Consider the following 15,639-nt stretch of genomic DNA (forward strand, 5'->3'; position numbering starts at 1 on the left):
AGCAAATGTATTGTTGTAAAAGTTGTTCAACTCTGAGCGGATGTCCGAATCCAAAATAAGCAGGTTCTCTGTTTCAGTCTTATTAGAGGCTGTCAAACAGTTCTTGTATAGAGCGACTTGTCACCCCTGAGGGAATATAGGCGATGTGCTGGGGGACTTCAGTCGAAGGGCCAGGTCTTGACTCCCTTCCTGAAGTCTGTCAGTGATGGTGCGGTTGGAGATGGAGGGGGAGAGAGTTCCACGGTTTGGTAGCAAGGTGGGAGAAGGAACGTCTTCTGGTGCAGCAACGACGGATGTGCAGTGTTTGGGCGAGGAGATTTCTGGGTGGTTAATGGAAATTTAAACGGTGGTTCATGTATGCAGGTCCTTGCTTGTGGAGGGCTTTGTAGGCATTGGTTAGGAGCTTGAATTGGTATCTCTTCTGGATGGGGAGCCAGTGGAGGGCTCTCAGGTGCAGGGTAATGTAGGTCCTTTTCGGCAGGTTGAGCATCAGGCTGCTGTGTTCTGCATTGTCTACAGTCTTCTCATGAGTTCGCTTGTGGTGCCAGTATGGAGAGCGTTGTCGAGCCGGCTGATGATGAGGGCCTGCATCACGGTTTTCCTAGTGTTGATGGGTAGCCATTTGAAGATTCTACGGCGCTATCTGCTCCTTTTGGATCTTAGCCCTCCGCTTGGCATCCTAGAGCTTCCCAGATATATTACCTCCACTATAGTATCTTAGTTTCACCTGAGTATTCTGCCCTATCCATGTCCAGTAGCTTTAATTGCTTACACATCTTCCCCAGCTGCTATGGAAGTCTCCTTGCTCCTGTTAGTTTGTGCACTGCTTCTAACTCCCTGACCCTACTCTCTAGTTTGGCCCTCTTTTCTCATCTGTCAATATTGAGCTGGGCAGCTAAGGCGATGAGGTGACCTCAAACATAACCTGTCAAAGCATCCCACAAGGTGTGGGGCGACACCGCCTCTGTGTATTCGTTGGCAAGTTATAGCGTTCCTTATGTTCTTATGGAGGTCTTCCGTAAAGAATCTGGTAATGGCGGTGCGTTCTGTTCCCTCCATGTCCTGGGGGAGTTGCCGCTATTTGCCCCAACAGATGTCCGCTTTTGTTGCTTTGTACCTATTCACTTGCCCTGATCAACATGTCCTTGATACTGAAGTCTTTTTTGGTCTTCATGGTTCAAAGGCCTAAAAAATGGGCCAGGAGGGAAGTATTCTGCACAGCCAGCCGGGATGAAGTACCGTCAGCCCACTTGACCAGTCACAGCTTCTGCCCACCTGTGGGCATGCACTGTAGAAGTAGCCTAAAGGGGTGCACACAGTGCACCTCTGCTGCCCTCCACTGATGAGTTAGGCCCCATTCTATGGCCATTTGCGCCCCGCTGTACAAGCTGCCTCCTCCAGTCTCTTGTTGTCCTCATCAAGTGGGGGAGTCTGGGGTGCCGTCCTGCCCCATGTTCGTTCATGGAGAGTCCCTGCCCATCGTTAAGTAATATATGTGTGGGTACACAGTGCTATGTAATGGAGATGTCGAAAGGAGGGGGCAGCCTGACCTCACCCCTTTACCCAGTCCTGGTACGCTCATTTCGGTGCTCCTCATACCCTTCTCCTAACCAGCCTCTGAGGCATCTCCGATACTCCCTATGGCCCGCTGGGTTACTTGCCACCTCCTCAGATACCTGGGGACCGCATCTGCTCCTGTATCGTTGGGTCTCCTCGAGGGACCCGAGGTTGGTCCCTTTTCAGGCTCTGGGGTGATTTTCTCATTGGCCTCTGCGCCACCACCGCTAGGCACTACTCACCGCTCCTGTCCATGTGGGGTAGGCACTGTACAGAGGCCATTGGTGCCTGGTTCCCAGGAACTACTGCTGCAATCCTGGCCCCAGTGGAGAGAGGATCTAGCATGTCCTACTCTGTGGCCCTATTGTCTCTTCTCAGTTATACTTTTTTTTTTTTCTTTTAAGAATATTTGTTCATCCTCTCTCTTTGGGGAATTCATTATGATTGACTGAATGTTGTGAAAATAAATAAGTTAATCAGTGGGTCGTATAGAACGCGGCTGGTCACCTCTTGGAGGTGGGGGGGGGGATTCTCCAGGTGCTGGTGGGTGATTTGAACCTTGGTCGAGGGTGATGGCGGTCGAAGAGCCAAGTCTTAAGCTGCTTCCTGAAGTCATTTAGAGAGGGGGAGATATGAAGGTGGAGGTGGAAGTTATTCCAGGACTTGGTGGCATAATAGGAGAAGAAGCAACCTCCACATCGGTTGCGGGGAATGTGGGCCAAGGCGAGAGTGGCCCTTGTGGTGTCTGCATCTTCTGTGAGGGATAGGAAAAGATGGGTATCGTCAGCGTAGGCGATGATTTTGAGTCCATGGGTGGGGACGATGTCTGCCAGTGGCGTCATGTAGTTGTTGAAGAGGGTGGGGCTGAGGTAGAATCACTGGGGGACACCACATATGATGTCTTTGAGTGCAAGGGCAAAGGGTGGTAGGTAGACCCTCTAGGTTCGACTGGAGAGGAAAGAGGAGGTCCAGTTGAGTTTCTTGCCCTGGATGCCTATGTGGTGGAGTCTGGTGACTAGGGTGCAGTGGGAGACGGCGTTGAAGGCTGCTGATAGGCCAAGGAGGATGAGGGCCACAGTTCCACCAAGGTCGAGGAGGCATCTGATGACATCAGTTTCTGCAATCAGGGTGGTCTTGGTGCTGTGGTTCAGTCGGAAGCTGGATTGGGAGGGGTTGAGCAGGTTTTTTCCTTAGAGGTAGTCAGTGAGCTGGCGGTTCCTTATTGCAAACCATATTCCTCACAGATATTTGAGAACTTTTTTGTTTTACTTTGTCATTTATCTTTTTCATTGAAATTCTGTCTGTACGGCATACCATGTGCTGCTTGGAATGAAATCGCACGTACAAAATTGTCTCATGAGGAAGGATGTGGGATTTTTATGTGATTAACATGGATGACGGAGCACAGAGTGAATTTGAAGCGTAAGCGATTTTCCCTGAGAAAAATCAAAACAAGCTTTAGCCTTATTTGCTCAAGTACAGGATTGCTTTTCCATTTTATCTAAATACCATTGTAAAAATCGAGATTTGACTCGCACTTTATTAACTCTAGGATATCTATGTTAAGGAACTTGACGTGTGTAGGAGATGTGTACCAGTGGTCACTTCAGGTGGGGTGCGGAGGGAAAGTAGGGCTACAGCAGGGCAGGGTCTTCAACCTGCTTAGTTATTGATAATCCCGCCAGGCGAGTAATGTTTGTGTAGTTGGGGAGTCCTTGACACTAATGCAAGAATATATTTCTTCCTAGTGAATTTTTTGGTTTGTCATCGGACAATTAAAAATGTTCTTTGTTTCAGTTTCTTAAATTGATCGGAATTATGTTGTGTATTAACACTACCTATTTCACTGCATGTGCACCAGTGTTGCATTAGGTTCTGTGTAGTGCAATGTTTTCAGCAGCCTGATTTTAGACGCGTTGTTTGTTCTTTCTCACTAGGTTATGAGCTTTCTCCTGCTGCAGCAGCAAACTTTACACGCAGGAACCTGGCAGATTATCTTCGCAGTCGGGTGAGTACCACTAAAAAGAGGAAGTATTTAGGTTCTGGGTTTTCTTCAAGAATATGTTCGTTTACTATTTTGTATCCCCTTCCATACTGATGCTGTAGTATTTGCTAGTAGGAAAGCTCTTCCAAATTCTTGGCAGGAACATTTTGTTGAAATGGGTCGCTCTCATTTGTCTTGTGTCTTGGTGTGGTACGTGAAATAATGGAGTATCCATGGAGCTCATCAGTGAATTGATGCTTGGATTCTCCGTACCCCTGATCTCTTTTGTTGTCTTTTGGAGTGCTATCACAAGCTGCCCATATCTTGTGTGAGCAGAGCAACCAGTTTTTATGTAACTGCATTTGAATGATTTGTTGGAGAGTACTAACCTGTCTTACTTATATGCACCAGGAGATCTAAATGCTAGGCAGACACCTAGTATGGGGAATATCCCAGTGATGTGATTTATCCAGTTGTGGCCAGTATGCATGAAAAAGAAAGTAATGATGCTTAGCCCCTTTTTGGTATGGGTTACTTTGCCTGTGCAGTTGTTTGTTTTCTGCAACACACACACTATATTTATTAGGGATTGCCTCTAGGTAGTTAAAAGTAGAAAATAGGCATGTGATGATGTAAAACTAAGGGTGGGCGTAGTGGGGCTACGTGAAGCAGCACGTAGTGTGCCCAAATCTACGCACACTACGCGCTTCGCGTAGCCCCACTACGTGCCACCCACCTCCCGCCCGCCATTCTTTTAAACAATATAAGCAATGAAAAATAAATTAAAGTAAGTCGACTTACCCGTAAGCGCGGCGTCTCCGGGGCTCCCTCTTTCTGTTTCTAATTTCTTCTGGCAAATGCGCATGCGCGGACGCCCGCGCATGCGCATTTCTCGCGAGAAATGCGCATGCGCGGGTGTCTGCGCATTTGCCAGAAGAAATTAGAAACAGAAAGAGGGAGCCCCGGAGACGCCGCGCTTACGGGTAAGTCGACTTACTTTAATTTATTTTTCATTGCTTATATTATTAAAAGGAGGGCAGGCGGGAGGTGGGTGGCGGGTGGCAAGCAGCTACGCTTCGCCCTCGGCGTGTGCGTAGCGCTGCCCTGCTTCGCCTACTTCGGAAAGTGCGAAGCAGGCAGCGCTACGTACACTACGTGGGCGAAGCGTAGTGCTACGCCCGGGGTTATGTAAAACACAACCTGGTAGAAAATGCGGATTCCCTGTTCCTCATTGAGACGCCAAACATTATCAAACTCGCAGACCACAATCTGTGTTTTGAAGGAAGGTTTACATGAATAGAATACATGAGTCAAGCAAACCCTTGTGTCTCTGTGAACGACTGGGGAAAAAAGTGGCTTGAAAATGGCAGCCCGAGGTAACATTTTTTTTTTTTACGTCACCGTTTTTCCTAACCCGACAACTGTATCTGTTAATTGAGAATTCAGCCTTCTTGCGTTTGTGATCCATCATTTGGCGATGGACTCTTATTCGAGGACTCGCTGAGGGTTACAGATTGACAAGTTCCCTCTTTGAGTGGTCTATCAGTTCTACAGATCACTGTCTTATTTCTGGTTTGTACAGCAATTTCTCTGTGGTAAAGATTTGGTAGTCCTTGGCTGGTACAATTTGTACTGGTTACAGATTTAGCTTTCCCAGCTATCGGGTAGTCAAGGGATCGCTACTGGGTAGCTTTCTCACGTTTGTGGAATACTTTTTCAGCTACTCATTTCGCTGTCCCAGTGACTGGATAGTAATACAATTTCTATGAGTTACTGATTTAGGAGCCCAGACCTTGGGAATAAAACCAGTCTCTATGAGTTACATATTTTGCTATTCTGTTCACGGTCCTTTGGTAGTACATAGATCTCTAGGAGTTCTATGAGATCTCTGGGTGAAAGGCTCACGCTTGGTGAGATGATTTTCAGCTACGGATTTTGCTGTCCCACATCTTGGATAGTTCCCTCTACAAGTTACAGATTTCACTGTTCAGACCTTGGGTGATAAAATAGTCTCTGGGTTACTCGTGATTAGTGAATGATCACTCTTTGGTTGATGCAATCATTTTCTTCTTCAGATTTTGCTGGCCTGATGCTTGGGTAATGCTGCACTCTCTATTGGCTATCGATTTTGTTTATCAGAAAACGTGGGTGTTTAAGCAGTTTCGATTTGTTACAGATTGATACTGTCTGCTCTTGAGTTAGATAATAATATTTACGGGTGATGAATTTCACGGTCCAATCTGTGAGTAGCACAGCAGTATTTGAGGCAATACAATCTGACTTGGAAAGCAAAATCTATACCTACAATCAGTTAGTTGTAGATTTCCTTTGTGCATCTTTTAGTAGGCTAGTGATCGCTATAGGTAGCACAATGCTCTTAGTGGCTTAAATTTTACGCTCCTACTTTTTGTATAGTTGAGTTGGCTCTCTTTGTGTTATAAGTTTTTTCACTCTCTACTTGGTTTTGGCAGCTGCCTCCTGATCATACTCTCAGATTCTAATATGTTCTTGTTCTTATCACGTAAAAATGCTTCTTTTTGCTCTCAATGATGGGCACTTTGTATGGTACTGGGAATGAAGTTTCATCTCATGTCTGGATGCTTTTTTAGATGCCAAGGCCAGGCCTGTCACCTTGTGCCCGATTAGCACATCCTGACTCCTCCATCATTTGCCTTCAAAGGTTTGCTACTCCGTACTGCAGCTGCGCTGGGGGAGTGAGGCTAAAGTCCAAAACACTCAAAACCCACATCAGATACAGTTACGAAATTCATTCATTTTTTTCTGTTATTTCCAGGGTAAAATTGTGATGGCGACCTTTAGGTACGCACTCCAGACGAAGCAAGGGCATCAGTTGGTCTGCAGGTGTTGGGGGTCCTCTCTCTTGCCACCTTTCATTTACAAAGTACCTTAGAATTTTTATGCAGTTGAATATATTGGTTTGTAAAGTTGGCCGCCACAGGTCTTTGTCACAGGGTTGGGGCGTTTCAGAAATTGACTTGCTATGTATGTCTCGGCGACTGCCTTTCCCCAGTCTTTCTTCCTCCCACCAAAGAGCTCCTTAACCAGCACCAGGCATAGGGATTTCCTCCCCCTTCTGCTCCACATTAGACTAATCCACAATGTGGAAAGTTGAGAGAGCCAGGCCTCTAGTTTTGATGCTCCTTTTTTTTTTTTTGTACCCTCGGAGGTGCTAAAAGGCCGATTACTTCGCTGATTGACAACAGGTGTCCTGCAGCCTCTTTTGTAGCTCCTCGGAGGCCTGGCACCGCTGGGAATCGAGCTGCGGTCCAATTCAGAACAGTTGTTGTGTGCGGCAAAGATGAAAGATGAGGTCAGATGGTGACGAAAGCGGGGTTGCAGAGTTTTACCCTAAGCGTCATGCTCGTCCTTGGATTGTTCTTCTAGTCTGATGTTGCATACCCCTCCTCAAGTTCGATTAAATGCTAGGGTTAATTTATGTGCACTCTCGTACATATTTTTCCAAAAAGTGTCATATTAATAGCACAAAGCCACACATCTCGCTGGATATGCCCTACCAGTTCCAGAGTGGATTTGATCTCTGGCTTTCTCCTCATTGGAACTATCATCGGACTTTTGATGGGAGCGGCCAATGGTACAGTGCGGCAAAGGGAAACTACTTGGAGGGAGATTGGAGAGGAGAAGAAAGCGCCACGCAGGTTATTTGTGGAAATGTTTTCAGGCTTGTGTGTTCCACTGTTCTAGCGGGAAAGGGCGCCTTCTCATGGCTAACACCATGCTGCTTTAGTGTCTGATTGCTGTGTGCCGTATAACTTTTTGGACACCTTCTCCCATGTCTTTATTTCCCCGTTTTTTTTTTACTAAACAGTGGAACTTAAGTACTTGTGTTCCAAGTTGACACTTTACATGTTCAATGCCGCATCAAACTGTTACACAGAGGAAACGGATACTTTCTAATTGTTGTTTCTATACCTTGTTCACAATTTTAGATGAAATGTAGAACATTTGCGTATGGCAGGTCCAAGGGATTCTCAGGACTGAGCGGATACATGGCAGTTGTCCACGTTTTGCAAGTGTTAGTGCTTGCTTGACAGGCTGGCAACGTTCCATCCGACAAACTATTTTCTCCAGCACCTGTCTGGGATGGGTTGAAGTCCTTCAAAATCTGAGAGGTGACGGGTGGGGGAGAGCTGTAGTCCTTGTCGTTTTCTTTTTTTCTGACTATAATTCTCTGTCAAAATCTGGCATCGAAACAACTGTTTATCACGTGGTTTGGAGGCATACTGCAGCTTTAAGATGTGTGAGGTTGTGACCGTGTTGTTCGTTTACTGCTGTAACAGAGGGCTCTGTTAGAAAACTGTGAGAAGGCAGTGTATTTATTGACACGCAGTGCCAATTCCAGGAAGCACTGCAGACATGGCCTGTCGGTGCGCAGCCAAGTGTGGCTCTTCATGGTATGTAGTGTTTTAACTTTTGAGCTATGCCTCTAAGAGCTTTGCTGATTATGCACTAGAGGAGGATGTGTGTCTGTCTGTCTGTCTGTCTGTCGGTCACACCTGGAGTTAACAAGTTAGAATCGAGGTCACATATATAGTTTTGGAAGTCATTTTACGTTAGGGTTTTCCTTCTCTTTGCTTGCTTTCTTTTTTGGTGGCTCTTCGTCCTCATCACTTTCCTTTGCTTCCTCTGATTTGTGCCCTTCTTTTCATCTTTCTCCCTGCTAAACTCTTCCTTAGCTGTCGCATTGTATTTCTTATCTTGAAGATGCAGTGCTGCGTCAGTCCTTTTTACTACATATGGAAGGTGGTGTATTATTAGCAGACTGTGGTAGAGGTCTTTCAGAAGGCCTGGGCTCCATTGAGAAATTTGAGAAATCTGGTTTACCATGTCATAAAAATTGCACCAAAAGTAGAACTTGGAAAATCTCCAAAACGACTTTCTTGAAGATCTTCCATATTTCTTCTTCCTTTTTATGCTAATCGCAGTTTTTTTGTTGTGTTTTTTTTAATGAAGTGCCTTTGAATTGAGAAAGGTGTATCTTTTGAAGAATAACTGTGCACTTGGGTCCTTGACCCTCCAGCCATAATTCTGGCAGTGCCGCACTCTTCTGCTCACGTGGCCTAAGTATAAGATACCGCTTCAGTTCCAGGTTCCCTTCGGTTAAATTCCTTAAGGAACCATATCGTCGTCACTGGCACGTTGCCTGCACCGCGCAGTTGGATTCACTGTGACCCGTATGATATCTACCCTTCTCACAGGCATCCCTCTGAGGCTATAATTGCTTAGTCCTGATGATGATCCCGTTATTGCTACAGGGATCGAAACGTCGTCAACTGTAGCTCCTTGACACTGTATTGTTTATATACCTAATATATGTTGTGCAATGGCGCTCTTCATATGCTTGTGGTTTTACTGTGGATTGTTTTAGGATCACACATGAATATGCCTGCATTTTTAAAATATCATTGATGTCATTTGAGATGTGATCAGTGATGTCACTGACAATGTCGTGTAACGTAATATGTAAGGTAATGAGATTTATTTTTGACGTAAAATAAATATAATTATTTTCCTTATCTGTGATTCAACAACACTGTATTTATTATTTCACTGTGTTCATTATATTATTCATGTATGTAAGGGACCATCGTTCCTGTATAATTAACTGTACCCCAGGTCTCTCAGATTGCTTAGGATCCCTCTTTCTTAAACAATACATTTTCCACAGAAGAACACACCCACTCACACCCCTATACAACTTCTCATACACCCACTCACTTTTTTTTGTTTAAACATTTTTTTATTTTCGTACCAACATCCCAATACAATTCCCACAAGAGCCCCAGCACCCCACCGAAGAGTGTTACATACGACTTTTCAACTGTGTATACATGGGAAAGGTTACCCTTCCCGCTTGGGCTCCCCCTCCCACTCCCTCCCGCAACCCATGTCAGCGCTTTCCCCCAGCTTCAGCCACTTCGGATGCGTCCTCCCACCATCGTGACCCCCCTCCTACTCCCCGCTTATCGCTTCCTCCTGTCGGTCAGGTATGCTCCCTTCCCCTCCACCGTCAGACACCAGCCCCTGAAGTTCAACCACCAATGACTCCCATGCACGGGCCGTCGCTAATGCCTTGTTGTCGTTCCTCCTATGCGCTAATTGCAAACGAAGTGTCCCCTCCGCGCCTGCCCATTTCTCAAACGCCGTCCTCCACCTCAGAAAGCTAGGTCCCACCCTTGACTTCCAATGCATGGTTAGCTCCCTCTTGGCCATAATCAACCCTAAGTCATAGAACTTACTAGTAACCTTCGTACGGCGGGTGTGGGGGAACCAAAGCAACAGGCAGGCCCCCATCTCCGAATTAATGGTGCGCTCTGTCACTTGATTCAAGCAGTCTATGACGTCCTCCCAGTAACTACCCAACTCCGCGCATGACCAAAACATATGACGAAAATCTCATACACCCACTCACACAACCATTCACAGACCAATACGAGTGCTCACACAATCACTTGTCCATAGAGCCACTTACCTCCTCACTCATACAGCCACTCACGCAACCACGCATTTACCTATACAGCCAGTCACTAACCAATGCAGCCTCTTAACACAGCCACTCACTCATCCATTCACACACACCCACACAACCACTTCAATAACCATCCACACCTCCACACAAGCACTCACCCATACATCCATTCATATAGTCACTTACTCTTCAATACAGCCACTCACGCACCACCTAATTTCACCAAACACCCTCTCGCTCACCTATACAGCCACTTACACAGCCAGTCACTCCCTCATACAGCCATTCAGTAACCCACTCACCCATACAGCCACTCACTCACCCACACAGCTATTTACACACCTACTTGTACAAAATACATCCTAACTATAATGTCCCTGCAAACTGTTTTTTCAATGAATATATATGTATCTCACACACACACCTCCTCATCCTCATCATCATCATCATCATCATCATCATCATCATCATCATCCTCATCATCATCATCATCATCATCATCATCATCATCATCATCATCATCATCATCATCATCATCATCATCTACATCATCATCATCATCTACATCATCATCATCTACATCATCATCATCTACATCATCATCATCTACATCATCATCTACATCATCATCATCATCATCATCATCATCATCATCATCATCATCATCAAATCATCATCATCATCATCATCATCAATACATCATCATCATCATCATCGATACATCATCATCATCATCATCGATACATCATCATCATCATCATCTACATCATCATCTACATCATCATCATCTACATCATCATCATCATCTACATCATCATCTACATCATCATCATCATCATCATCATCATCATCATCATCATCATCATCAAATCATCATCATCATCATCATCATCAATACATCATCATCATCGATACATCATCATCATCATCATCAATAAATCATCATCATCATCATCAATAAATCATCATCATCATCATCAATAAATCATCATCATCATCATCAATAAATCATCATCATCATCATCAATAAATCATCATCATCATCAATAAATCATCATCATCATCAATAAATCATCATCATCATCAATAAATCATCATCATCATCAATAAATCATCATCATCATCAATAAATCATCATCATCATCAATAAATCATCATCATCATCAATAAATCATATATAAAACCTCACAATATGTATTATTCCATGTTCAAATTCTTATACTGTATGTATAACAGAGTAATACAGTTCCACTTGGTGAAAATCAATTGGTGTTGAAGGTGGTTCAGTGGTAGTTTTATTGTTGTGGTGTGCTGTTGGGGTGCTTTATCGTGAAGTTTGTTTGGGGAGTTTGATTTTGTGTTCTGTATTGTTGCATGTTCTACTGTGACTTGTTCATGTGCTATTGTTATGTGGTGTGATATTTTGTTGTGCTGCTGAGTTTGTGTTTTGTCGACACCATAACTGAGCCAGAGATTAGTCTATATATTTCTTTGAAAAGACTATAGGCTCTTTTAGATATGAAACTTGGTTAATTCCTAATAAACACATTTTTTGACCAAGTATTCATTTTTAACCTCACATTACACATGAGCACTGCACATTCCTTACGTCCCCAGGTCTGAGGTATAAACCCTGCCATAACCTCACATTACACATGAGCACTGCACATTCCTTGAGTCCCCAGGTCTGAGGTATAAACCCTGGCAGGAGTGTTCTCTTTCAGGAATCGCTGGCCTGTGCACCTAGCAGAGCCCCTGGCGATCCGCGATTGTGGGCTCAGACCGTGATTCCTTACAGTTCCAAATGACGATGCTCCGCCAGTAAGGGTGGGCTGATGGACTCTCACCTCCTGTTAGGTGGTGTTCTCATAGCATTTATTGGTTGACTATTCTGCTCTCCACGGACTTCACACCTTCTGTTGGTTATTTGTATTATCTGAAAGAAACACGTTAGTTAGTTTCCTCACCTTCTCCGCGTCCGTCATCGGCGTCGTGCGCCGGAATGACGTCGTAGGAGTACTTAGACGCCGCCCTCGCGCGCTAACGTCAGTTCTTCTTTTTTCCGTGCCAGACAGCGCTGATCTGGGAAGAGCTTAACCCTTTAGTCATTTTTTGACTAAAACTTTTTGGACTCCTTTGTCTACTCGTCGACTCGAACTGGTGCCGTTAGGATGCCTGGGTTTAAAGCCTGTAACTCCTGTCACCATCGCCGGTGCCTTTACTGTCTTGGGGCCGACCATGATGCGGAGTCGTGTCTTGACTGCCAGGCCTTGACCTCGAAGGCTAGGCAGGAGCGGTCCCGCAAGCTTCTCGAGCGCCGGCACTCTGCTCCGCACCGTTCATGGTCCCGGTCCAGGAGGAGGTCGAAGGACCGGTCGCGGAGCTGCAGCCACCATCACCGCTCGTCGGGTTCCAAGTCTTCGGGTAAGTCGAAGCATGGTAAGAAGTCCAAGAGACAACATCGCTCTTCGGACTCCCCTTGCCGGTCGCTCGACTCGGTCGAGGGTCCGGGTGGGTACCACCCCTGCGGCTCCGCTGGAGCCGCATCCGTCCCCATACCCACCGGTCCCTGGGACTGACGCGACTTCGGCGGAGATCAGTGCCTTCCTCTCTGCCATGAGGGGCCTGGCTCCGCCGTCGACACCTGCCGGCGCGCCTTCGGGCCCCGCGGGCACGACTGGGCGGCCTAGCGAGCCGGCGGTTCCGGCCCCGGCGTCGACTTCGGTCCCGACGCCACAGGTCCCCGTGGGATCCAGGCCTGTATCTCAGTCGGTGCCGGTCGACCTCACGATGCCTCCTCCGCCGGCGCCGACACCGGTTCCACCCCCGGCGCCGTCTCCGGACGACGCCGTTCCCCGGTTCAGCCCCGGCCCGGTGCCGGTACGGCGCCGTCTGGCGCTGCATCCAACGCCGATGGATGACCACTTCATCTTCCGTCCGGCTCCGGTTATTCCCCCTGTTTATCAGGAATCGGATGACGGGGGTGACTGGGAGGGGTCTGAGGACCCTCTGGCTCACCAGAGCCAGTTATCACAGGACTGGGCAGATGAGCTGGGGGGATGCCAGTGGACTTGATACCTCCCCAGACACTGGCTTCATCTCTCCTCCGACCGTGGCTTCGGAGGAAGGTGCTACCTTTTCTGTGGCGTTGCGTAAGGCAGCCGAAGCCCTCGGGCTTGTGCTCCCTACTATGGCCGTGAGGACTAAGCTCCTCACTGAAGTGCTCCAACCGTCAGCAAGCTCCTTGGAGCCTCTGCTGCCGTTTAGCGAAGCACTGATGGACGTTCTTAAGGGCACCTGGTCCAAGCCCTCCACAGTACCTCCTGTGGATCGGAACGTGGCCCGACGCCACCACCCTGCTCCGGGCGACCCCAGTTTTCTGTCACCCCACCCCTGAGAGCCTGGTTATCCAGGCCTCTACTTCCCAGACCTCCTTCCCGTCCGCTCCCCCAGATTGGGAATCCAAGAGACTGGAGCATGTTTGGCAAAAAGCTGTTCTCCTCCCTTAGTTTAGGGCTGCGGTCTATTAACACCGCTTGTCTCTTGGACCGTTACTCCCACTCTCTGTGGGACACGGTGGAGGACGTGCTGCCCCTTGTGTCAGGAGGAGGCCCGGACACGGCTCGTCCGGGCTCTTGCCAACGGGCGGAACGCGGCGCGGTATGCCACCCGATGTGATTTGGACACAACGGACTTGCTTGGCAGGGCAATGTCGTCCATGGTGGCGCTTCGTCGTCACGCCTGTTTGCGGTCCACGTCTTTTTCCGGGGATGTCCAGAGCACCCTCATGGACATGCCCTTTGATGGCGATCGCCTCTTTGGCGCGAAAGCAGACAGTGCGCTGGAGTGCTTTAAGGACTCCAGGGCCATGGCCAAGTCCTTGGGCCTCTCGGCCCGCGCCCGCAAACTTCTGCTTTTCGCCCCTTTTGTGGCCAAGGAAGGGGCGCCCCCTCACGTCCGCCTAGCCACAGGCCGCAGAATCATCCTCCACGCGGACGTGGATTCCGCCGAGGCGGTACAGGGGGACAACATGCCGGTCCATCCACATCCACCCCAGCAGCATCCGCCTCAAAGCCTTCCTAGTCTGTGCTTTCAGGCCCATTCCACGCCAGTGGGAGGCAGAGTTCGCCATCACCTGCTCCACTGGCTTTCCATCACTTCGGACAGGTGGGTGCTGCAAATCGTCTGAAGGGGCTACTCCCTCCCCTTCGAGACGACCCCTCCAGCCATGGCACCGCAGTGCCACCACATGTCGGGGGATCACTTAAATCTTCTACGGGAGGAAGTTACGGCCCTCTTGGCCAAAGGGGCAGTCGAGCGCGTTCCTGGTCCCGAAGTAGGCCGTGGTTGTTATTCCCACTACTTTCTGGTTCCCAAGAAGGGCAAAGGGGGCCTACGCCCTATCTTGGACCTCAGGAGGGTCAACGCCTTACTCCGGAAGGAGAGGTTCAAGATGCTCACCTTAGCTCAGGGTCTGGCTGCTCTAGACCCTGGAGACTGGATGGTAGCGTTGGACTTGCAGGACGCTTATTTTCACATCCCCGTTCTGCCGGCCCACCGGCGTTACCTGCGGTTCATGGTGGGTCAGGAGCATTTTCAGTTTACCGTGCTCCCCTTCGGACTCACCAGTGCCCCTCGGGTGTTCACGAAACTGATGGTGGTGGTCGCAGCTCATCTGCGCAGATCAGGGGTTCCAGTCTTCCCCTATCTCGATGACTGGTTGTTGAAGGCGGGCTCGCCCCAGCAAGTCGTCTCCCACCACCAGACTACGGCCGACCTCCTGCATTTGCTGGGGTTCTCCATCAATGTGCCGAAGTCGCATCTGAATCCGTCCCAGAAGCTCCTCTTCATCGGAGCGGTTCTGGATTCGGCGCAGTTCCGGGCTTATCCTCCGGAGCAGCGGGTCCGGGATATTCAGGCTCTGATTCCCATCTTTCAGCCTGCATCCCGGGTTTCGGTCAGGTTGGTACTGCGGCTTCTGGTTCAGATGGCCTCCTGCATCCAGTTGGTGCATCACGCCAGGTGGCGAATGCGGGCTCTGCAGTGGGACCTGAAGTTTCAGTGGGCCCAGCATCGGGGCAACCTGTCCGACCATTTCTTGATCTCGGAGGGCACTGCAAAGCAGTTGCAGTGGTGGCTCATGGACCGCGATTGGTTCAGCAGCAGATCCCTCTCCCTACCCCAACCGGAGCACGTAGTAGTGATGGATGCGTCCCTCCTGGGATGGGTGGGCCACATGGGGGAGGCGGAGATCAGAGGACTCTGGTCTCCGGCGGAGTCTCGGCTCCATATCAACCTTTTGGAGCTGAGGGCGATCCGACTTGCACTGAAGGCATTCCTTCCCGTTGTCCGGGGAAATGTGGTGCAGGTGTTCACGGACAACACCACCGCCATGTGGTATTGCAACAAACAGGGCGGGGTGGGGTCGTGGACCCTTTGTCAGGAGGCTCTGCGCCTCTGGACATGGCTGGAACATCAGGGCATCACCCTGGTGGTTCAACATCTGGCAGGCTCTCTGAACGCCAGAGCAGACAAACTCAGCCGCTGGTGCATGATGGAGCACGAATGGCGTCTAATCTCGGACGTGGCG

General features: G+C 48.5%; 1 protein-coding gene across 1 annotated transcript in view; it reads left to right on the forward strand.

Annotated features, from left to right (window-relative positions):
• The window catches only part of PSMB2 (proteasome 20S subunit beta 2), a 179,540-nt gene that overhangs the window by 20,117 nt on the left and 143,784 nt on the right, over positions 1–15,639 (forward strand). Inside the window, exon 3 of the mRNA XM_085647983.1 lies at positions 3,495–3,565. Coding sequence (XP_085504109.1) covers positions 3,495–3,565 — 71 coding nt within the window. The remainder of the gene's footprint in view (positions 1–3,494; positions 3,566–15,639) is intronic.

The sequence above is a fragment of the Triturus cristatus genome, chromosome 3_2 (assembly GCF_964204655.1).
Source record: "Triturus cristatus chromosome 3_2, aTriCri1.1, whole genome shotgun sequence".
NCBI classification, from domain to species: Eukaryota; Metazoa; Chordata; class Amphibia; order Caudata; family Salamandridae; genus Triturus; species Triturus cristatus.